This window comes from Aquila chrysaetos, chromosome 2, assembly GCF_900496995.4.
Source record: "Aquila chrysaetos chrysaetos chromosome 2, bAquChr1.4, whole genome shotgun sequence".
NCBI classification, from domain to species: Eukaryota; Metazoa; Chordata; class Aves; order Accipitriformes; family Accipitridae; genus Aquila; species Aquila chrysaetos.
Genome location: NC_044005.1, coordinates 12,203,911 through 12,228,357, shown reverse-complemented (window position 1 = coordinate 12,228,357; position 24,447 = coordinate 12,203,911). Strand labels below are relative to the sequence as shown.

The 24,447-nt window shown below is 40.9% G+C and overlaps 1 protein-coding gene across 7 annotated transcripts in view; it reads left to right on the top strand.

The window, feature by feature from the left end:
• The window catches only part of KLC1 (kinesin light chain 1), a 57,450-nt gene that overhangs the window by 10,576 nt on the left and 22,427 nt on the right, over nucleotides 1–24,447 (top strand). For 6 of the 7 annotated variants that reach the window (XM_030037110.1, XM_030037091.1, XM_030037116.1 and 3 more), the window contains exons 2-9: nucleotides 13,562–13,823; nucleotides 16,648–16,878; nucleotides 18,820–18,898; nucleotides 20,847–21,072; nucleotides 21,625–21,712; nucleotides 22,447–22,548; nucleotides 23,183–23,356; nucleotides 23,482–23,581. In XM_030037110.1, the coding sequence (XP_029892970.1) occupies nucleotides 13,563–13,823; nucleotides 16,648–16,878; nucleotides 18,820–18,898; nucleotides 20,847–21,072; nucleotides 21,625–21,712; nucleotides 22,447–22,548; nucleotides 23,183–23,356; nucleotides 23,482–23,581 (1,261 nt within the window). In that variant the 5' untranslated portion in view covers nucleotide 13,562. Of the gene's footprint in view, nucleotides 1–4,051; nucleotides 4,083–13,561; nucleotides 13,824–16,647; nucleotides 16,879–18,819; nucleotides 18,899–20,846; nucleotides 21,073–21,624; nucleotides 21,713–22,446; nucleotides 22,549–23,182; nucleotides 23,357–23,481; nucleotides 23,582–24,447 lie in introns of those variants that run through there. The other variant, XM_030037103.1, reaches the window with a different exon arrangement.

The window sequence follows — 24,447 nt, the reverse complement described above, 5'->3', positions numbered from 1 at the left end:
CACTGTATAAGCTGTTTATTATACATTATATATTATATATAATATTTTGTTATAAAATTATTTATTTTTTGCTGAATTAACTGTTTCAGCAGGAAGACATAATTTTAATGCAAGTAGTGTACTTGCTACAAAAGAAGGGAGGCTGAAGGCTGAAATTACTCTGAAGGGTTGGGTTTTTTTTTTTGCAATTATCTTTGAGATGTGCAAAAGTATTTATTTCAAAATAGTGTTAAGATTGTTACTTCTAACAATGCAGATAAGATTGCCAAGTGTGCTATGGAAATCTAAATAAAAGGACTCCACAGCAGTGCAAATCTTCATAGCTTGTGCTTTCTCAAAGAGAATTGTTGGCATCACCCTTGCTACAGGTTTTATAGGAGCTATTTTTGCTATCACCTCTTTTATTAGCAAATATAATTTGTTAGCCTGTTTCTCTCCATAATAATTTTTAATCTTCCCAAAGAATCCAAAGATTTCCCCTGAAAGGTATGAATTTTTTTTTAATAGCAGGCTGCAACGTTAAAAGATGCCAAGATTTATCAAGGCAAATGTACAGTGGCTGTGTTCTTCAGCTAAAAAAATACATAATACTCTTCATTTAAACATAGTTTAAAGCAGTGGATGGGCTTATTGATAGCCATTGGGATTTCCTAGAGTCTGATGCAGTGTTTTTCAGAGGTGGATGCTGCTGTTACATAGGGGTAGAACATGCAGCCATGCAGCCTCTTCCCACTCACGTGTGGAAAGTAGGCTGAGCCTGGCAGTCTTAACAGAAAAGCAACAGCCAGGTTAGTCTGGTGGAAATCTCTGCCAGTATTCAATTTTTTTGGTGTTTTACACTTTTTAGTCAAGCTGTCCTATGCTTATTGTGCATTTCTTCAGAAATTTGTGGGTTTACCTTTATAAATGCTAAACCTTTACAAAGTATGAGTGTTTGTCCAGTTTGCTTACCAACACGGATGTCTTGTGGTGTTAAGGTTGTAGGTCAATTAAGAACATGATTCTAAGCTTTTATTAGGATATGTGCCCTTGACATTGAAGGACTACAGCTGTCCTTTTTATAGTATTTACCTTGCATACCTTCATTTTACACCAAGTGATAGGGCAGACTTCTGCATTCAGGGTTAGCTCTGAGTTGAAAGGCTGGCAGAAGGAGCACAGTAGGGGTTTTTTAAAATTCAGATCCTTGCTAGCTGGAAGTTGATAGAAACTCCAAGGGGTTAACTCTTTTTTCAAACACGTTGTGTGTTCTAAAGGACTTCTCTGTAGCTTAATGTTGGTTGCTAGTCATGTGCAACTCCATCTTCTTACCTGCTTCTAATCAGTGATTTATGGCCTCCAGTGTGTGCCGCTAATTGTTCTCACTGAGTTATTTTTAAGGTAGCTCGTGTGCATGTGTGCTAAATTGTGGAGACGCTTTCTGAGATTACGTATTTGGAAACCTGAGGCAGTACAGAAGTGCAGCAGTATTCTGTTTATAGAACAGGGTCAGCGAGCGTACCTTAAGTCTGACGTCCAACAGGACACTGTTTGCAGGTGCAGTTCAAGGTTTTTCTGTTCTGTAGAGGCTCATATGTAGATTCAAATATAGTATGAGGAAAAGAGTGATAGCATTGACAGTTCAGCTACAGTCCTGAACATGTCAAGGGGAAAAAGTTACTCTGTTTCTTTTGTGGGGTTAGAGAGAATGTATTGAAATAAAATTCCTGAGTGTAAGGGATCATTTTAATTAAAAGGAGGGCAAGCCAAACAAAAAGAGAAATACCTAAGGAAATTTATAATCTGAGAATATGACTTGTGATAGCAGAAATAGCCTCACAGAGAAAGAGAAATTAACATCTTAGATTAAAAAAAAAATGTAAGTAACCATTCTTCTTTCAGACTTGGAGATTTCTGAATAAACCATAATAGCAATATATTCAAACTAGAGTTTTTCTTATCCAAGTCCTTTTACAAATACCTTTCTAAGTATATGAAAGACATCCATGAGTGATTCATCCTTGCCATTTCTGACTAGTGTGTGTCACCGAGCTGCCTTGTTAGAAAGGCGTGCAGTTAATGTAGTATTTGACATACTACTCGTGTCCCTCGGCAGACTGTTTTTCATCTCTTGCCTTTGTTGGTGATTTTCTTTTTGTGCTTGGAAGGCCTGTGATCTTTTGAGGATTGTTTGAGAAGGCAGTTCTCCACATTATGAAGATCAGCAGTTAAAGCAGCTCGTGGTATTTCAAGATGGTGCATTCCATGATGTAATGAGATGTGTTCTTGGTCTGAGTAGAGAATTAATGACTTGTAATTTGCAGCTAATACAAAATGAAACAAGCACATGCCAGATGTAGAACGCTGAGCCTTGCCATTTAATTAAGAAGGAACTAAGAGTGAAGTTAGGGTTAAAAGCCCTGAATAGGCTGGTTATTGTTATGAAACAGTGAACTGATAGGTACATACTGGAGATACAAAAAGCTCAAATTAGTATATACTTTATCTTTGTAGAATTTGCTGTGCTTGTAGATGACGGGGCCTGTAGGTATGGCTTGAGCCAGTCTTGTAGTAGCTTTTACTGTTAGGAAGATGATTTACTCTTTCTTGTAGGCAGACACATTATTCCCTAATTTTCAACTATCCTGCCTGCTATCTGTATATTCAGAGGAAAAAGTTCAGGCAGAATTTGACTTGTCACAGCAGCTTACAGACTTTGGTGTTTTGGTTTTTTTTTTATTGTATTTGAAATTGTATTTTAAAACAATAAAGATCAGACACTAGATACATTAAAAATTTATCTTCCAAGCTTTTAGTACTTGAAACCTGACTATTAAATAATGAAAATATCAATACTGGGAGAGGGAATTCTTAGGGATACATAACAAGGAAATAAAAATAAAAAATTAGAGCTTTTATTTACTTGTTTATTTATTTATTTGTCTTTAGGACCCATGCTAATCTTTAGTCAAGGGAAAAAAAAAGAACCTTGTGAGTTTCTTAGGAAAATGTTGTTCCTCCTTAATAAGTTTTCCTACACAAAGAAGATTCATATGGTTATGTGTTTTGATTCAAGAATTCTTTGAGGTGATCTGCAGGGAAATGACACTTCTTTTTTTTAAAGTAGCTGAGTAGGAAAATCTATTTATTTTTAAGAGATCCTTAAGAGCTTAAGAGTTGAAGAGCTTAAGTAGCTAGCTGTGGTGTTTGTGTGTCCGTAGGAGAATTTAGGCACAAATTGTGATGTCAGCATTACTAGTGCAATTGGTTTGAAAGTTTTATGAATAACAAAATACTTAAGTGGTTGTATTTTTAATTAGTTTAAAGTCATTTGTATATGATGAGATTATCCTAGCAGTTACAGGACTGAAAGACAGTAGGCTTAGCTCTGTTTCCTTTACGCTTTCTTTGGTTCAGATTCTTGCTATTCTCAATAGATTTCTTTGATTGGAGTTCAAGTTATAAAATTCTGCAAAAACCTCTTTAGTGAGTGTCATTGTAGGGCTATTTATGTTGATCTGTCCAAGTTCATTAATTTTTGTGTGTTTGAAGAAAATTGATTTTTTTTTTTTTTTTTTTTTTACTAAAGTGTTGGAAAGTGTTAAGTGACTTTTTCGTTAAGTAACTTTTTGTACTTTAGCTTAGTCTATGTTGTGGTAAATAAACCAGGAAGGTAATACTCAAGATCTACACAGGCATGTATTTAAGACGATACATAAATTGCTTAGGCCAGCTGGCTAGTCTATAACTCTGGCTGCATTGTGTATTTTTTTCCTCTCTTCCAAAATTATGTTAGGCCAGCTGGCTAGTCTATAACTCTGGCTGCATTGTGTATTTTTTTCCTCTCTTCCAAAATTCTGTTTTCCAACTAAACTTCGTGCATCTTAATTTTTTGTTTTCTTACCAATTGTACACTGAATGAAAAATTAGTTTTTGAATCTAGAATTCCTGCCCTATAACAGGTAGAATTTGCAGTGCAGTGGAGTGTATACAGGATAAAACTGACAGGAGCTTAAGAAGCCTTTGATTATGCCCTTTTTTTCTCTAGGGGAAAAAATAGAGGAAGAAAGAATTAACACTTTTGAAAAGTGACAATAGGCATGGTAGGTTTTGTCTCTTTTCCTCTGTATACGTGCATGTCTACTTCCTGCATACAAACTTAACTTTTTTGCTTCTTGTATGGCTTTTGCTGCCTCAGGGTATGCAAAACTAGTTGTATGATTATGTATTCAAATGTGGTCTTGTTTGATGAATAGGTAATACCCTTTTGTAAAATATGTTTTTAAAAGTCGTGGAAATAGCACCACACCTCCATGCTACTCTTAAAAATATATTAGATATTTATTTATTAATCTTACTCCTACAAAGGATCAGATGTGATAGCATGATAAATTACATGTTTGTTATCCTTCTGTTTTCTAAATTATTTTCCCAAGCACAATCTATAAAACTCTGAAGAACATTGTCCAAATTTTCTGTAGTGTTTTATACAGAGATCATTTAAACAGATGCCCTATGAAACCTGTGCAGAAGGATTTATTCCTTTCCTGTCAGTGGGAGAGATTGGGATTCTAACAATTTTCACTACAGGAGACTTGAGAATCCCTTTCCCAGGCTGCATGGACCTTCGGATCAATCTGTGTCTTGGTGTAGCTTTTGACTTGACACCAGCTCCGGTATAGTTGCTTGTACTGGTAGCTCTGAGGCAATGAAAGCTTATAGCTACATTTAGTTTAAAATGAGGTGGCCTAAAAATCTGACACAGCGGATTGAGATAAGAAGCATGTGTTTGTAAAGCAGGTCTACTGCTGTGATGGGCTTTAAGAATGTTTTTGCCCCATTGGGTTTAAACCTTTCTGCTGTTCCTTTCTTCAAAAGCTTCTGTGCTGGCTTAGCTTTCCTTAATTGCAACTTCAGTGTATTCAGCCAGAGCTATGTGCCTGATTCTATCTATGATCTGACAACCTTTTTTCCTTATAGTAACAAATCAGTGTCTGTTTCACACCTTAGGTGTAGTTGTGCACACAGATGTGTCTTTTGGCTGGATTTCGTATGTTGGATAGGTACTTCCCAGGCTACTGTATTCTTTTTGCATGAAGGCGTGACCATTGCAAGGCCTAACGTAGTTTTTGGTATTACTTTCTTGGTTTTGTGTATTCTTTTTGTAACAATGAATGGCTGTATTTATTATTTGTTATTTATTATTATTAATTTATTTATTATTTATCTGTATTCATCACCTAGAATTCATTTAACTTCTACTGTGGCAGTTAAAATGTGCAATTTTTTTTAAACAGCATCTGTACATGCATTACATACATACATGCACACACCTGCCTTCCGTCTTTGGTGTGGAACAACACAAAATACTGAAGCATGCAGAAGGAATTGCTACCCCTGTTCACATAAGACAGATAAATGATCACATACTTATTTTGAAATATTGTAGAGAAACTCCAGGTATTTAAAAATCACATTTCTCAGAATGTCTCTAATATAAAATGGAAGCCCCTATTTGTTAGATGTCCTCTGCTGTTTTTATTTCCTTGTGATCGAAGGTTCAGTTCTTTGCATTCAGGATGGAAATTGTTAACTGAAGGTGTGAAAGCATGCTGACAGTAGTAAGGGCTGAGTTCTCTGCTGAAGTTAGCATAATCCATAACAATTTGTTACATGACTCTGCATGTCAGAAGCATTTATTTACAAATTTGGCTCACATTAAATTGCAGTTGATTTTTATACACAATTTTAGAGAGTATGTGCTTTAAAAATGTCATTTGAGCATCTGGGTAATAGTTCTCAGGTTATACATGGGAGATGTGTAAATATCATTCTGCTCATCAGGTTCTGGTGAGTTGATTTTTTTTATGCCATAGAATCATAGAATCATTTAGGTTGGAAAAGGCCTTCAAGATCATCGAGTCCAACCATTAACCATGCCCATTAAACCATGTCCTTAAGTACCCTGTCCACTCACTTTTTGAATATCTCCAGGGATGGTGACTCAACCACTTCCCTGGGTAGCCCATTCCAATGTTTAACAACCCTCTCAGTAAAGAAAGTGTTCCTAATATCTAACCTCAATCTCCCTTGCCGCAACGTGAGGCCATTTCCTCTCGTCCTATCTCCAGCCACCTGACAGAAGGGACCAGCACCCACCTCACTGCAACCCCCCTTCAGGTAGCTGTAGAGAGCTCTAAGGTCTCCCCTCAGCCTCCTCTTCTCTAGACTAAACAGCCCCAGCTCCCTCAGCTGCTCCTCACAAGACTTGTTCTCTAGACCCTTCACCAGCTTCGCTGCTCTTCTTTGGACGCGCTCCAGCACCTCAATGTCTTTCCTGTAGCGAGGGGCCCAAAACTGAACACGCTAGTCGAGGTGCGGCCTCACCAGTGCTGAGTCCAGGGTGGGGATGATCGCTTCCCTAGTCCTGCTGGCCACACTATTTCTGGTACAAGCCAGGATGCTCCTGGCCTTCTTGGTCACCTGGGCACGCTGCCGGCCGTCGACCAACACCCCCAGGTCCTTTTCCGCCAGGCAGCTTTCCAGCCACTCTTCCCCAAGCCTACAGCATTGTGTGGGGCTGTTAAAACCCAAGCACAGGACCCGGACTTAGCCTTGTTGAATCTCATACAGTTGGCCTCAGCCCATCGATCCAGCCTGTCCAGATCCCTCTGTCGAGCCTTTCTACCCTCAAGCAGATCAACACTCCCGCCCAACTTAGTGTCATCTGCAAACTGACTGAGCGTGCGCTCGATCCCCTCACCCAGATCGTTGGGAAAGATATTGAACAGAACTGACCCCGATACTGAGCCGTGGCGGGCGAACACCACTTGTGACTGGGCGCCAGCTAGATGTAACTCCCTTCACCGCAACTCTCTCTTGTCTATCTAAGGGCATTGTCCGCTTGCTTCTTGAATACCCACAGGTTTGGGGCCACGACCCTTTCCTGGGAGGGGCTTGTTCCACTGCTTGACCACCCTCTTGCTGAAGAACTTTTTCCTGCTATCCAGTCGGAACTTCCCTTGACGCAGCTTTACGCCATTCCTTCGTGTCCTATCACCGGACCCCAGGGAGAAGAGATCGGCACCTCCCTCTCCGCTCCCCGTCCTGAGGAAGTTGTAGGCAGCAGTGAGGCCAGCCCTCGGTCTCCTCTCCTCTAAGCTGAACAAACCCAGTGTCCTCAGCTGCGCCTCATCAGGACATGTCCGCTAGTCCTTTCACCGTCTTCGTTGCCCTCCTTTGGACACGTTCTAATATCTTTACGTCCTGCTTACACTGTGGAGCCCAAAGCTGCACACCGTACGCGAGGTGAGGCCGCACCCCTCCTGAGCGTGGTGGGTCAATCCCTTCCTTCCACCGGCTAGCTCTACTGTGCCTAACGCGCCCCAGGAGATGGCTGGCCCGTTGGGCTGCCGGGGCACGTTGTTGACTCCTACTGAGCTTACCACCAACCAAGACCCCCCCACATCCCTCTCCAGAGCCCATACGTTCCTGTCGGCCGCCTAAGTTCCCGAAGGAGACTCCTGGTCAGCCAAGCCACCCTTCTGCCCCTCTTGCTTGACTTGCGACACATCGCAATTGCCCGCTCCCGTGCCCGTAAGAAGCGGCTCTTAAAAAGCGACCGGCATTTAGGGGCAACGATACCCTCGAAAGCAGATTCCCAGGGGACCTTGCTAACTAGCTCCTTGAGCAGCCTAAAGTCTGCTCTCCCAGAGTCCAGGGGAGTAGCTCTGCGGACAGGGTTTCCCATATCCCCAAGGATTTTAAACTCGACCATTTTCTGATCACTATGGCCAAGACAGCCACCAATCATCGCTTCACCCACAAGACCCTCTCTAGGTACGAACAGCAGGTCTAGGAGGGCACCCTTCCTAGTCGGCTCCCGTAGTACCCGTATCAAAGAGCTGTCTTCAACGTGGGCTTCAGGAATTTCCCGGGCCTGTTCATATCTGCTCTGTGACAGCCCCAGCTCGCAGCTGGGAAGCTGAAGCCGCCCATAAGGACGACACAGGGCGACTGATCCAGAGATTTCCCGTGATTCCTGATAGATTCATACGTTGGCGTCCTCGTCCTGGCTGGGTGATCCGTAGTAGACTCCTGCAAGGACGTCCGCTTTATTAGCTTTTCCCCTAATCTTTACGCAGAGGCTCTCAACCACGTCGTCCCCAGCTGCAAGCGCTGTACAGTCCAACCCCTCCTTTACATACAGCACTGCCCCTGCGCCTCGCCTGCCCTGCCTCTCTCTCCTGAAGAGCCTGGAAGGGTCCGTCACTGCGCTCCAGTCACAGGACTCTTCCCAGCAAGTGTCCCTTAGGCCAGTGATGTCGTCGCTCTGGGACCGAGCCAAGGCCTCTAGCTCCTCCTGTCTCTTCCTCGCACCGCGCGCTTGAGCCTACAAACGTTTCAAGTGCGCTCCTGTGTACTCGGTACATCGTGGAGCAGAGCGAAAGCTCCGCGCACCGTTCCTCCAAGGCTGTCGCGCCATCCCTAGCTTATCACTAGTAGGCCTGATTTTACCCCTTCCCCACTTCAAACCTAGTTTAAAGCGCTTTCAGTCAGCCCCGCTCGCTCGTGAGCAGAAATGCTCTTCCCCCACTACGAACGGGGGATCTCGTCAGGCCCCAGCAGGCCTGGTGTCGCGCAGACCGTCCCGTGGTTGAAAAACCCCCAATTCTGGCAGGGACGCTAGCCTCGGAGCCAGGTGCCGATACGCTGCGTCCGCCTGTGTGTTTCGATGTCATTCCCTACAGCTGGGAGGACAGAGGAGACTACTACCTGCGCTCCTGATCCCTCTACCAATCTGCCCGAGGCCCTGAAGTCTCTTTTGATCGCCCTTGGACTTCTCATCACGACTTTGTTGGTAGCCACACGAAAAAGCAAGAGCGCGGCTAATAGTGAGGGCCGTACAAGGCTCGGAAGTTTCCTGGTAACGCCTTCAACCCGAGCCCCAGGGAGGCAGAAGGCTTCCCCAAAAGGCGGGGCTGGTCGGCAGACCAGGGCAGGAGTGAATGAATTCTTTACGTTGCTTTGCCTGGGCCTGTAGCTCGTGCTTTACCCACTGAAGTGCCCTCTCTCAACCCACAAGCTTTCCCACTTTTACCCTTCAGATTCTCTCCACCATGCCGCTGCGGGCAAGGGATTGAGTAGCTGCGTGATGATGCCAAGCTGCCTGCTGGCGTTAACCCACAGCACCTGGGAAGCCAAAGCCCCGTGAATCATTGAGACCAGAGCCCACTGCCCCAGCTCTTCTGCAAGACGCTCCCCGGCGCCGCGGCAGCTGAGCTGTCAGCACCCTGTGCCCGCGTTCCGCGACCCAGAGATGCACGGACACTCACGGACGCAGCCTTTGTCCAAACAAGAGATTTATTGACATCTTTGCGCACGGTGGATCTCCCGGAGGGAATGGACTCTCTCAGCGAGGGAGGGCGGTCGCTGTCCGCGTGGTCACAGGCATCTCTGTCGCAAGGCTCCTTGCAACGGCCCCTTCAGCTGCATCGGGTCCCGCTCCGCAGCGTGTGCTTTTGCTGTGGAGGAAAGCTGGGGCAGCGATTGCCACTGCCAATTGAGGAGCGTGTTCTCCGTGTCCAGCGTGCTCAGTTCTGCAGCACCAGCTCCCCGGGGAGTGTCTGAAGAGGCTGGGACCCTGATTTTTCCTCAGCTCCTCCTCGGGGTGGTGCAGGAAGCACAGCACGTCCTCCACCAGCCGCTCCCTCGTGCAGGTGCACTCCAGCTCCACGCGGAGGCCGGAGTTCCTCGCTGGCATCTCCCCCGTGGTGCCCAGCTGCAGGTGGAAGGCGTGCCCACGGGGGGGCTTCAGGGGCACGAGCAGGCGGCAGACAGCGTCATCCTCACAGGGACTTCAACCTTGCAAGAATCTGCTCGCACCGACGTCTGGCTTCAATCGCGGCATGAAATTTTTCCTCGCATTTTTGGGAGATACGGTAAAATTCCGCCATCTCGTCCATCATTGTGAACGCTCGTTGCAGTTCCCAGACGCGCTTGGCCAAAATCCTGCCCGCATCCGCTGCAGTACGGGGTTTTACTTTTTGCTCCTCCTCATCCGCCTTCTTTCTGCAGCTGGCCTCCTTGCTGCTGCTGGCTGGCTGACGGCTCCTTTTCCTGAGCCACCAGCAGAGCCCAAAGAGCAGGAGGAGCAGGAGCAGGACTCCAGCAACAGCCCAGAACTGCCACTGCTGCAAGGCAGCGAAGAGCAGGGCTCCCCAGGCCAAGCCGCTCTGCTCCTGGGTCCTCTGCTCCAGCTCCCGCGTCCCCTGCTCCAGCTCCTGCAGCAGCCGACTCATCTTCCAGCCAAGATACTCCTCCCGCTGCCGCACGCGCTCGCGTGTGGCCTCATCCAGCTCATCACCGACCATCTGAGCATTCCAGAGGATGGTTCGCACAACCAGGGTGAAGAATTGTATGGCAGCCATGGCCTGCAGGAGGAGGGAGAGAAGGGGTTCAGTGGGGCTGGGAGGGAGGGAGCTGGTGTCGGGGGGAGCAGGGGCGGGAGCCGCAGGGAGCTGGGGGCAGGTAGGAGAGGGGGCGAGGCAGCCGGGAGGCAGCAAGGCCTGCGCCCAGCCCCGGTGGCGGCGGCGGCACCGTGCCCTGCCCAAGGTGTTCCCGCGAGCAGCGGGGCCCTCGATGCAGGCTGAGAACCCCCCGCCCCGGGGGCCCTCGTCCAGCCCAGCCTCCCCCCGCCTGCGCACTCACCGCTCGCCCAGGCTGTACTGGGGCAGCGCTGCCAGCTGGTGCCTTTTATACCCCCCCCCCCCATTGTGACTCGTCCCCTCTGATGTCACAGGTGCCACAGCACATCACAGGCACGCCCTGCCGGCCAGCCCCGGCCTTCGGCCTCACGCCGGCTCACAGCTGCCCTGGTGTACTGGTGGAGGCTGGGCTAGAGTTCGTTTTCTTCACGGGAGCTTGCGTGCTGCTTTATGTTGGATTTCTTGCCATCTGCCTGCCAATGGCCATCTCACAATCACGGAACGTCCTGAGTTGGAAGGGACCCCCGAGGGTCATCGAGTCGAACCCCTGACTCCACACTGGGCAACCTTAAAGAGAAATCATAGAATCACTGAGGTTGGAAAAGGCCCTTAAGACCATCGAGTCCAACCGCAAACCTCATACTGCCAACCTCACAACCACAAAACCATGTCCCTAAGCACCTCGTCTACAAGTTTTTAAAACACCTGCAGGCATGCTGCCTCAACCACTTCCCTGGGCAGCCTGTTCCAATGCTTGATAACCCTTGCAATAAAGAAATTTTGCCTAATATTCAATCTAAACCTCCCCCGCTGCAACTTGAGGCCGCGTCACAGAATCATAGAATCATAGAATCATTTAGGTTGGAAAAGACCTTCAAGATCTTCGAGTCCAACCACCAACCATGCCCACTAAACCATGTCCTGAAGTACCCCGTCGACTCGCTTTTTGAATACCTCCAGGGATGGTGACTCAACCGCTTCCCTGGGCAGCCTATTCCAATGCCTGACAACCCTCCCAGTAAAGAAAGTGTTCCTAATATCTAACCTCAATCTCCCTTGCCGCAACGTGAGGCCATTTCCTCTCGTCCTATCTCCAGCCACCTGACAGAAGGGACCAGCACCCACCTCACTGCAACCCCCCTTCAGGTAGCTGTAGAGAGCTCTAAGGTCTCCCCTCAGCCTCCTCTTCTCTAGACTAAACAGCCCCAGCTCCCTCAGCTGCTCCTCACAAGACTTATGCTCCAGGCCCCTCACCAGCTTCGTTGCTCTTCTCTGGACACGCTCCAGCATCTCAGTGTCTTTCCTGTAGCGAGGGGCCCAAAACTGAACACAGGACTCGAGGTGCAGCCTCCCCAGTGCCGAGTACAGGGGAATAATCACCTCTCTGCTCCTGCTGGCCACACTATTTCTGGTACAAGCCAGGATGCTCCTGGCCTTCTTGCCCACCTGGGCACACTGCTGGCTCATATTCAGCCAGCTGTCAACCAGCACACCCATGCTAGATTAGATGTTTTATACAGATGTGTATGCTCATTACATATATTGGTGAATATGGAGTTCTTGTATTAAACTGTGGTAAAACTAAATTCACTGCTTCCCCAAATTATCTGTGTTTTCAGACAATAGATTATTACAAAATAAACCAGTGTAGAATACAGCTCTTTTGTGACAAATGGGTATGCCTTTTAGGTATCAGGTTGCAAGAGATCGTAACAGAGAGGGTAATTTGAGTGTACATAAACAGAAAGAGCAACTGGTTTGTGGTTGGGGTTTTTTTTTAATGTAATACAAGAGTATAAGAGCACATTCTTTGGCTTTTGTCATGAAGTGGTGCATATATGCATGTTCTTTATAGCACTCATTCAAGACTTAAGTAGTTGTAATATTTTGGCTTTCTTCTAAAACTAAAGTTGTTTCTGTACAAAGTTTTAATACAGTTTAGCTAATTCATTTTAAATGCTAGTTTATCAAAGCTTCCCCAAGTGTCTTCATATAGATGTGATAATTTCTTGCTTTTGAAAAATTTTTCCTACTTTATTCTGATTTATACTACCTAGTTCACTCAGAGATATAAATATCTTAAGTATAAAGGATTCTTTATTTTCATTATAGAACATTTTTCTGGTGACATTTAAAAAGGATCAAGTGATTTCTGTGTCTTCTATTTGTATTTTTACATTGTTATACTTGTCACTTCAGTAACAGCATGCATGATAATAAAGTTACTTGAGTTTCTAAACTTCTTTGGATCTTCATTTGCATTTAGTAGAGGTGTTTACAAATATCCAGCAATTTGCTAGCCGTAATGTAGTGCATGAGGTACTGACAAAATAGCACAGTGAAATGTTTCTTGCAAGAGTTGTGTTACACAAACCCATTTTTTTCCAGCATGAGACAGCTGTTGCAACTTCATCAAAACAGCTGCATCTAGACCTGTAGGCAATTGAATGTCTATATGTAACTGTAGAGTTAACAATAATGAATGTAAAGTAATCTTAGCAGGTAGTTGTTATTTTCAAAACGTAGTGATAACAGCTTTTGTAGCCCTTGGAAAATGGATGAAGACGGTGTTTCCTTCTTACTGGAAAAGGATGATTTTTCTCATGATTGATTGATCAACCCTTTTAGAGGGTTGGATGGTGTTTCTTCAAATTCTTCAAGTTCTATTTTGTGGATATTTTAAAAGATAGTTGTAGATCAGTAGCATCTGCAAATAGCTATGTTTATTATAGTATGTCTTTTATACACCAGCTACTTTGCTTTTGCACAAACCACAATCCTGGAGATGCAGCCCTATTCTTCAACACTTGTTAGAAATTCTGCCATGTTGTAGTATATATTTTATTTTCTGCTGTTGTTTGGCTTATGGATTAGTGTTAATATTAAATCTGGAAATAGAAACTGGAAAACTTGAAACTCTGTTCAAACCCGGGTCTTAAAACATTGTAAAAGTTGTGTAAAAACATAACTGCATTCCAAATATACATTTCAAATTCATATGTTTTAATGTCGTCTTAAAGGAAAGTTTTTCAGTAATAGAAAATTGCTTGTTTTATTTTTACTTTCAGATTAACTAGTATACTCTTCCATTTCAGAATGTATGAAAACATGTCCACAATGGTGTATTTAAAGGAAGAGAAGTTGGAGAAGCTTACTCAAGATGAAATCATTGCCAAAACTAAGCAAGTGATTAATGGACTAGAGGCACTGAAGAATGAACACAACTCAATTTTACAGAGCTTACTAGAAACACTGAAATGTTTGAAGAAAGATGATGAAACTAATCTGGTTGAAGAAAAATCAAACATGATTCGAAAGTCACTGGAAATGCTGGAGCTTGGCCTTAGTGAAGCACAGGTAAAATTGCAGTAGAAATAAAGCATTTCAGACTTTGAGGACTTACATTTGCCTTACTGAATATTAGTAATGTGCTGGGACATTTATGTTGTTGTTGTATGTTAAGAAAAAAGACTACTGTAATTGAGAGGTAGATACTGTCCATCTTGCTATGTTACAGAACTAATTATGCATTCAGTATTAAAGCACTGAAGCTCATAACTGAGCTCCTCTTTACTTTGGTGAGACAGTTGCTAATTTCTGTTTAGACTTCTCCACGACATTAGGCAGGTAGTGTTTGAGCAGCTCAAGAACTGAGTGTTGGCATTTTAACTCTAAATTATTGCATAGGGAGGTCTTACACACACATACACGCACACACACAAATAAATGAATTTGCTCCAACCTTTGAGCTCTGCCGTAACCTTAAATTCATGTTTATATTCCCTTGATTCTGAGATTCTTCATAGTAGCTGATGATGCTCCTGGGGCTTAAGAATCTCTAATGTTTGTTGAACATTTTACTAAACCAAAATTGAATCTAAAAACATTTTAAACGTTAAGAATTGAGTACAGAATCTGAACAACTTTCACTGATGCATTAAAGAAAAGACTCTGAGCTAACTTCTGTGAACTATCTTAGTTGATGAAGGTATCGTGTAAAGAAGATGAGTGAAAAGATGCATGTTTAATTGGGATGTCAGGACTATATTTACAGTCCAACTTTAGGGTATTTTGTACTAGGTCAAGAAGCTGAAATGATGTGATGTGACATAGTCATCAGTATAAAATGGCAGAGTGTTTGCAAATGAGTTGCAAATGCCAATGAGTTAGCTCTATATTACTAGGCTTTATATTAGTCTATACCTGTGCTCAGTCTTCTCATCTGGATCGAGCTATTGTTGTTTGTGATCTGGAAGTTGTGTGCATTGGATCATGGTGAATTGAGGCCTGAGAGAATGAACAAATACGGGTTACCAGACATGGGAATCTAGAACCCCTGGATATTATGGTACAGACTGGCAGGCCTTAGTATATTTTACAAGTTTTGATCCCTTGTATTGGAAGAAAATACTAGAAGATATATAGAATAAAATTGCAATAGTTGAGTTACCTTTAATGGGTGTCTGTAGAAGATCTGTGAGTGAATGAGTAACTTCCGTCTCCCAACTTTGTTGTGGTATTGGGACTCCAAAAAGCTAGTTCTGATTCTTGGCTCTATCAGATTCAGTGGCCTCAGTTGCAGATGTTACTGCCTTGTTTGCCCCACATGGTGTTTTGTGAACTGTGGTGGCAAGGAGCCAAGATGTCTGCATTTATTGCCTTTGTTAGGAAACCAGTTATGCTTCAAACTACTACTCTCAGACCTGATAAGCCTACTCTTCCTGCATGCTTTAGGTTGCAACAGTGTGGTAATTTTCTTTATTTGCAGTATTTAAATTAAGATATGGAAATACTTTATAGACATTTTTGTGACACGGATGTAGGTCTGATGACATGTTATTTCCATGAAAATGAAGCTGACTTTTCTTAAGAAGTAATCAAACTTTTTTTTCAGTTCATTCTAGAGGGTAAGATTGCAAAGGATTTTAGTTTGCCATTGTAGCTTGTACAATGTTGTTTGAATATGTTGATCCTATTATCACAACTTTCCTAAACGTACTTTCTGATGTTTCAAACAGTGGCATTTGTATAGGCCAAGTAATTTAAATTATTAACAATCTTGGATATGTAAATAGATAGGTGCTGAAGGCTGGAGATTTGGACTGGTATTAGGAAATTATAACTGGAGGTTTTCTTACCTTTATAGGAAAAAGTAGTTTCTAAAGGCTTGATGTATTTTTTTGAAATCTGAAATTTCAGCTAAGGACACCATCTGTTTCACATGAAATATGTAGTTTTAAAACACTTCAAGGTAACGTTGTTTTAAAGAAACATGAAATTGAGGAGATGAAATACTAATAACTTGGGGATGTCAAAACTCATCTGAAAGAAGATTTGTATTATTACCAGTGGTCCATTCTTACAAGGGGTGCTTCCTGGGATTGCTATCAGCTGTTTTACTTGTATCAGTGGGAAATTACATAAACAGTGAAGGGAGAATATCTCCTGTATGTAGTGTTTGGCTTTTACTTAACAAGCTCCTTTTTCATTTAACTTTGCATAGCAAAAAAAAACAATCCAAGTAAACTGCTTTTATGGCTGTTCCATTTTTTGTCCTTAATGTGACTGTTCAAACACATTGAATGTCTGCATACTCGAGCTTATGATGTGTGTATATAAAGTGCTTATATAAATGGCATGTTCAGTTGCACATTTAGATCTCCGTAGTATCATTGTCCCTTTGAAGTAATATCGTTATGCTGAGGTGTTCATCCTTATGAACTGTAATCATGTATATGAATGCTTTTCTGTCTGAAAGCTGCTAAATTAGAGCTCTGTGTTAGTTCTTAGGTTATTTTTGTGATCCTTCAAGTTAAAAGTATTACTGCTCCATTTCATGTTAGTGGAACAAAGATTTCCATTTCAGTAATCTAAACTCTAATTCAGATTTTTCATGTATTTTAAGATTGTATGTAATCTTCAGGGAATTCTAAACCAATTTGACTTCTGATAGCATCATGGAAAACGATCATTACCAAAGAGCTCCTCTAGGTTAATTCTGGCTGAACAAATGGTAAAAAAGTTTAGAGGAAAAGTGAGAACCAGATATATAAAGAAGAGAAATCTGAATGTTTACCAGATTTCACAGCTGACATAGGTTTTAAATCATGAAAGGCTTTTATGTTAAATACAGGACTGCATTCTAGGGGAAGTATGTCATGTGATACCTTCTGCTTTTTAGGTAATGATGGCCTTGTCAAATCACTTAAATGCGGTGGAATCAGAGAAGCAGAAATTGCGTGCTCAGGTTCGCCGGCTATGCCAGGAAAATCAGTGGCTACGGGATGAACTAGCCAATACACAACAGAAATTACAGAAAAGTGAACAATCTGTGGCTCAACTGGAGGAAGAAAAGAAACATCTAGAATTCATGAATCAATTAAAAAAATATGACGATGATATTTCACCATCAGTAAGTAGCTGTATAGTAAAAAGCACCTTACATTTACATGTGTTGTAATTTGCCTAGTTACCAAGAAATGACAGATAGAAGCTTTTTATTTATCTTTAACATAAACTTGTCATTAAAATGCTTACCTTGTACCAGTGTCACATAGTTTGCAGAAAGATTCTGAGAGTTCAGTTCATTCTTATTTTAAGAGAGTAAATGTTTTACTGTGTGTACATAATAAAATACTTATGAGGATCAAAATCCATAAATAGTTATTTAGTATCATATTAGCTTAAAAATACAAAGAACTAAACCAAACCAAAATCTCCTTTTGTAAATTCAACAGTTAAAATAAGTGGGGAATGTAAACTATTAGAGATTCTAAGTACATAGGGGACTTGGCTTATTTTGACTGCAAGAAAAATATTTACTTCTCATCTAGTGAAATCAGTGTGTAGCTGTTATATCTGTTGAGAAGTTATACTATGATAGGATATTATTGAATCCCCTTTCAGGACCTTCTGCCAGACATTGTGATCATCTGCATGTTTTTGGTCATGTTTAGCTAGCCCCTTGTGTTACATATTCTTAGATTCAGAGAGAGAATGGATACAATTTTAATTTACAGAAGTAATTTATCACTTAAAAAGACTTCTGAATTACTTGCCTTTCTTGTTATCCTTTTATTTTGTTTCCTTAATTTAGATGGCACAGTAGAGAAAGATCTCATTTTTTGTGTTCAGACCTTCTCAGCTGTGTCTTGGAAAGAATAGTTTTTCATAACCAATTATGAGTTGGTATTTGTACCTGAATACTGCCAGTGAAGCCTGTTTAGAAAAGGGGCAGGCAGAGGGAATATTGGGATTTTGATATGCTAACTGTTGAACTGTAAGCTGCAGGTGGCCTAAATAGCACCATTATTTGAAGTTTAATTGCCAAATAGGGTCAAAGTAAGCAAAGCATCTTTATAGTTTCTCTAACCATATGTCCGTATGTTTAGCCTTTGAAAATAGTCAATTGTGTATACTCAGTATGAGGTTGGAATCAGTACACTTAAAGTTACAAACTTCCCATCTGACATCTAGTCCCATCAATCTGCTGTCTTTGCAGAGCACTTACTTTGCTACCATTGAACTTGAATGGCAGCAGCAGCAGTTGTCGTCTTCTCATCTGTAGAAAAAGGTGTTGGATGGAGAGCCAGAAAAATAGGAAATGTGTTCTGCTCCTGGGTTTTCTCCTTACTGAGATTAACATTTCTGAGAACTTCAACTATTTATATTGTGTAGACTCCACATTTAAGAAACAGGATTGAGGGATGATCTGTTTCTTTATTTTACATGATTGTGGGATTTGGAATGATCTTTGGATGTTTAAAATCAATACACACTGATGGATTGTGCAGAAATTAATATGGTTCCAGATGGAGACTGTTGGAGATGAACTTCCTTCCAAGTGTCATGGTGGTTTTTTTTTGTTTGTTTGTTTTCTTTTTGAACCTTACAGATCACAATTGCAAAATCTGTTATTTGTGCAGAAGTTGAGTACTCAGAAATTGAGGTCTCCTTATTCTTCTCCCTTGCCCATCTATAACTGTTTATGACTAAAAAAAGTACAGTGGACGGTTCTGTATTCAGTAGTGCTCACTCTTCACTGGGTACTTTCATTAGGTATAATGTCTCTGTAAGAATAGCAAATGTGTTCTCCTGTGCTTAAATTGAGGCTGAAATCTAGGAGACCTGATTTCTATTCCTGGATCTTTTGAAGGTGTCCTGTATTGTTTGGGGACAGAGTATGTAAATATATTTGAACATAAGACCTTCATAAAACTTCTGTGAGAAATGTTATTCTTATCAATTCCTAAGTTCTGGAAGTGGGGTTTTCCTTTAACATAGTTGATGAAAATGGACTGTCCTGTTATGCCTTAGATTTAAGTGTAACAATTTGTTTGGGCTTGTTGTATAGGAGGATAAAGATACGGATTCCACCAAAGAGCCTTTGGATGACTTATTTCCCAATGATGAAGATGACCAAGGACAAGGAAGTAAGTGCACTTCAAATTAGAATGTTAGTGTATTTCTGCAATGCAGAATATAAAGATGCTCTTTATAGAAATGAATCCATGTTTGGGGTCCTCTGGGACACAGTGGGAGTGGTGAATGCCTCTGCTAGAATAAGGAAACCAGTCATTGACATGCATTCTATACATTGATATGTACAGAACTGGGCCTAGATTTTTAAAGAGAGTTTACTAGCTGTTGTAAAGTTCTTGGGACTGGCTTCAGTTCAAAATTCATCCCACAGTCTTTTCTGCGGGCCTTGGAATGGAAAAGGTTTGTTCCAAGTGACTGAGGCAGGTTCTGAAACATTGAAGCTTTTTGATGGTCTGCCCAGGTGGTGAATTCTGTTAATGACCTTTCTGATGATCTGATTTAACATTTTGGGGCAGGTTTCAGTATGAAGTCTTTCTCATATAATCTTTTGTCCTTTCCTAAAGTTGTCTTCCTTAGTTTTACTGCTCATTCTAGAAGTATTGTCTTCAGGTTAGAAGGACTGATGAATATGCAGTGGAGTTTGAGGTACAGGTTTTGGTAGCGTGATTGAAAGAAGCCGTTAATAGATGAGACTTGCTTAGTGAAACGTTGTGTTTCCTGTATGGGTGTGAAGCTGATATGTGTTGTATTGATACTGTAGTGTATATGCAGTGTGCTAGTAGTATAATGGTTCTTAGTAGACAAAGGATTTCAGAAAAAATGTCTGAAGGGCACCGCCTTTGTAATCAGTAAAGTTTCCAATTTCCTTTATGGGCACATACACAAGATACACTGCATTCTTGATAGCATGGTAATGCTATCCATAGCCAGCAATGGAAGGAAGACTTGAAGAGTTTAGAATAGGCTAGTGTTGACCATGAACTCCCCCCTGAACTCATCCTTGCTTCCCTAGAATTTTGTAGTAGGAAAGTTGAATGGCAAAGCTGTCTATACCTGCAGAGTCCATCTACCTTATTTCACTTTACAAAAGACCAAGTTGACATGTCAGTAATTTCCTTGACCTTCAGGAAAAACACTGAAATGCTTCAGTGCTTTGGTAGGCAGTGATTGTGGGTGTGGACTTGGAATTCACTGACATAAAAAGGCTCCTACTTGCTGTGAGAGTGGTTTTTGCTTGATAGAAAGGAGAGAAGAAAGTCAGGCTCACGGCTGGAGCCCTTATCCTGTGTGTTGTCTAGAATTTAATGAAAATGAGTGAGAGGGAATTTTTTCAATCTTCCAGGTGAAGAGAAAAGGGGGAGTAGATTTTTGGGGGGTGTAGGAGGGTAGGGGTTGCAACAACCAAAGGTTAGGAGCTACTGGAAAATAAGTGGCTAAGCCTGAGGGTTAGTAAGTAAAACCTAAAGGTTGACACTGGCTTTGATGGCTTTTTGCCTTTTCTCTTGCAACTGTTATTTGTGGCATCCAAGGTGTTTTAATCCTTTATGTGCCAACCTAAAGTACTCCTTGGTATAGCAAACAAAGGGAAACAAAAAAAAATTGTATATTTAGAGAAGGAGAATAAATGAAAAAGGACAAATCATTTGAGCTTTTCTGCAGGTATTTGGCTTGTCTATGTTTAATGTTCCTTTCCATAGAGAATGTCAATATTTGTAAGTGCAAAATTATGACATAATCTCGAGAATTGTTAATTATTTGCTGAGCTGAAATAGTTTCCTACTTTCTTCATTGATTTATTACATTTGGTCCTTTGAGCTGATAGAAGTGTAAAATAATATTAATAGAATACTGGACAGAATATGAAGAATAAAATGGTTATATTTTCACTGTTACTGTCCACGACTGCATGACTGCTGTGAAGTATGTGCTAATACTAATGCTTTGTACTGAAGAAATAAAATTCAGTGAGTTTCATTTTGTGTCATTGAGCAGTAATGTTAAGATGTTTTCGTTACAGTCATCTTTTAAACAACTTGAAATCTTGTGGATTTTTTTCAGTTCAACAGCAGCATAGCAGTGCAGCAGCTGCTGCCCAACAAGGTGGCTATGAAATTCCAGCAAGATTAAGGACACTTCATAATCTTGTTATTCAGTATGCTTCCCAAGGTAGATATGAGGTTGCTGTACCTCTCTGTAAACAAGCTCTTGAAGATCTGGAGAAGACTTCAGGTCACGATCATCCTGATGTTGCCACTATGTTGAACATACTTGCTTTGGTGTACAGGTTTGTATACTGGCATAGAGAAATATCAGTTAAATCAATAGCTAATCTTTGGCTTTAACCTGTTAATGTTCAGACTAACATTTTTTTACTTTTATTTTCCATTCCATTTATTTTCCATTCCCTGCTTTTTATTAAAACCCTCAAGAAGGTCCTGCAATATTTATATGTCTCCCCATACTTAAAAATCAAACAAGTTGGCTGCATTTTTGCCTATGACTTTGTTGTGGGAGTGAAGCTGGTTTTGATACTTGGGGTGGTTTGTTTTGGTTTCGTTTGGGTTTTTTTGTCTACTGAGGGGGCGTGTCTTGATTACCCACTTACAGATAACCTAGAGGTATAAATTGGCCAGCAGTGTAGAAGTAGTGCATGCTAGTCCTTAACCAGCAAACTACTTCACAGTTACAGGCTTCAGGTTTTTACTTCCTGATTTGTGAATATATTCTCAATTACTCCTCTTTTGTACTAGCTTCTTTAGGCCAGTACTGGTCAGCTTCATTTTTATGACTTTCTTTTCTGAATCCCCAGTATTAATTATTACTCTTTAACATTTAGAGACCAGAACAAATACAAAGATGCAGCAAATCTCCTGAATGATGCCTTGGCTATCCGTGAAAAGACTTTGGGAAAAGATCATCCAGCGGTTTGTATACATGCAATATCATATTTTTAGTTGTGTTTTTCACTGAATTTTTTTCAACTCATTCTAATATTAAACTCAACAGGAAAGTTTTTAAGACCTGGCTTATCTCTAAACAGTACAGGTAGGAGGCCACAATGCAACATTCTTCATTTTCTCTTAAATATTTAACGTACGTTTTGAGCATTGTATTCAATACTGTTTCACCACAAATGACTCGCACGTATTTGATTTTGGATTGCATGGATTTTCTATGGGAAATTAATTTGTGAAGAAAGATTTTAATTTGCTTACTCAAATCGCTTTATTAAACTCAGATTGAAGGGGTACTTCTGATTTGTTTTACTGCTGCTTTTAAATGAAATGTAAATCAAGCTTTTGTACTTGGTGTTTAAAATTAATGTGATTATCTCACTTCATGTAGCCTGTGTGAAGTAGGGCAGCTCTGAGTATAGATGTGAGAGGTAACTTTGTGAGAGAAGAACATATGAAGAAAATGGATGCACTAAATGACATTTCCACAAATGAAGCGAAAGTATTTAATGATTTTGGTTTTTTCCTTTCGTCGTTTGTGTATGTATGCATTCAATAATAATTATTTCTTCATTTGCAAATTTCAAGAGGTCTCCCCTGTGCATGGAAAATTTGAAAACATGAATGCATTGCAGATGTGTTCATTTGTCAGATATTTGTATCAGCAAATTCCAGTGTAATTAATATTTCTCTACTGTTGACAGGTGGCAGCAACTCTAAACAATCTGGCAGTACTTTATGGTAAACGGGGAAAGTACAAAGAAGCTGAACCATTGTGTAAGCGAGCTCTGGAAATCAGAGAAAAGGTATGAGTAAAAGAATACAGCACATTTGAATGGATTTTCTGAGGGAGAGGGCAAAGTTAAACACTTTTTTAGTGTTTTGGTTGCGTAGATCTGTCAGATAAACTGCAGAGTTAGCAATGCCCTAGTAGATAGGAGTGTCTGAAATTCAAAACAGTAGTAAATTCCAGTAGTCCTACGGAGCTGTTGGAGCATTCTGGGTGTATTCTGTCTAGTGTAATAAACCTTCTTTACCTTTTTCTTTCCTCTCTGATATTTAAGTAATCTTTGATTTGACAAGAGCATTGGAATTAGAAATGAAGCATCATTAAAATTTTTAAGTTGATTATTCTATGACTGTGTGGATATTTATTTTAGTCCATGAGACTGAATGCCTGCATCTTCAGGCTTTGTATAATATGCTGCATATAATGTTATTGTACTACTTACATTATTCCTGTTTGAATTGTTCTGCAGCATTCTCAGTTTGTAATAGAATTGGGTAATTTTCATATCTTTCAAATGCAAATACTGCTTTTGTCATCCTCATATTGAATTGATGGGGAATAAAAACTAATGGGGTATTTCTAAATGATGCGTTTCTAAACCCTGATATGATAATTGGAGCATGTTTTAATACAAGGTATTTCATTTTCAGGTCCTGGGGAAAGATCACCCTGATGTTGCCAAACAATTAAATAACTTGGCTTTACTATGTCAGAACCAGGGTAAATATGAGGAGGTTGAATACTACTATCAGAGGGCACTGGAAATTTACCAAACTAAGCTAGGACCAGATGATCCAAATGTTGCAAAAACAAAGAATAACCTGGTAAGCCTTTTATAAAGTAAATCTAAGAAATGCACCTTTATTCAGCATGTGTTGTATTTATTGTTTGTCAAGCTAAATAAAACAGTGTGCTGATATCTTTTGGGGGGGGGTATTTTGTTTTTTAGGCATCCTGCTATCTAAAACAGGGCAAATTTAAGCAAGCGGAAACTTTATACAAAGAGATTCTTACTCGTGCTCATGAACGGGAATTTGGCTCTGTAGATGGTAAGAAACTGAGTCCCTAGATTTGAATGTGTGTTTCATTTTTGTAGTTACTGTGAAATAAAATCTGCAGGAAGTTAATTGTATCCTGATTAAAATTGTTGTCTGCTTGAGATAGACTTAAAAAGTGAGATTATAGATGCATTGAAGTACATTTGTTGTGAAAAAGCATTTAGATACAGCAGTAACATTTGATTCAAAATGAGAGTTTTTCTTACATGAGGTAGACTTGGTAGGTTTATGTTTTATGGATTGTATTTCTGGCATAATTTATCTTATGCCCAGCCAAAACCAATTTTGGTATTTTTATAGAGGCAGAAAAATGTATGTCATTTTGCAGTCACAGGAAAAAGTCAGTGCAGGATCTTTAACGATATAGTAAATACATTGTTAATGTGAGTCCTCCATTAATACATTGAAAGAATGCGGAAAATACCCTTAAATTGTGAATTGCATTTGACTTCAATGTACAGTGTATTTTATCAACTGTAAATCACAGTGAAGAATTTTCACTGCATTCCATCACAGGAGCTTATGCAGCACTTAGTAATTGTCAAAACAGTTGGTATGATAAAAGAAATAAATGCGTATTATCTAGCACAGAACTAGGCACACGACAAATCGATGGCAGCATATACTAACTTCAAAGCTTCTCAGAAGTAACTGTTTCTCAGTTCAGATAAGAAAAGAAGACAGAATTGTAAAACTATAAAAGAAGAGGTGCATGTTTTATTTATCTGCTGCTTGTAGTATGGACAGTAAGCTTTTTTTTGTGGTGGTGATAGTATAATTCTCTGGTTCACAACTTCATTTCAGAAGGGCAAAAATCAAACGATGAATACTTTGTAGTTTTTTACTTCTATAAAATA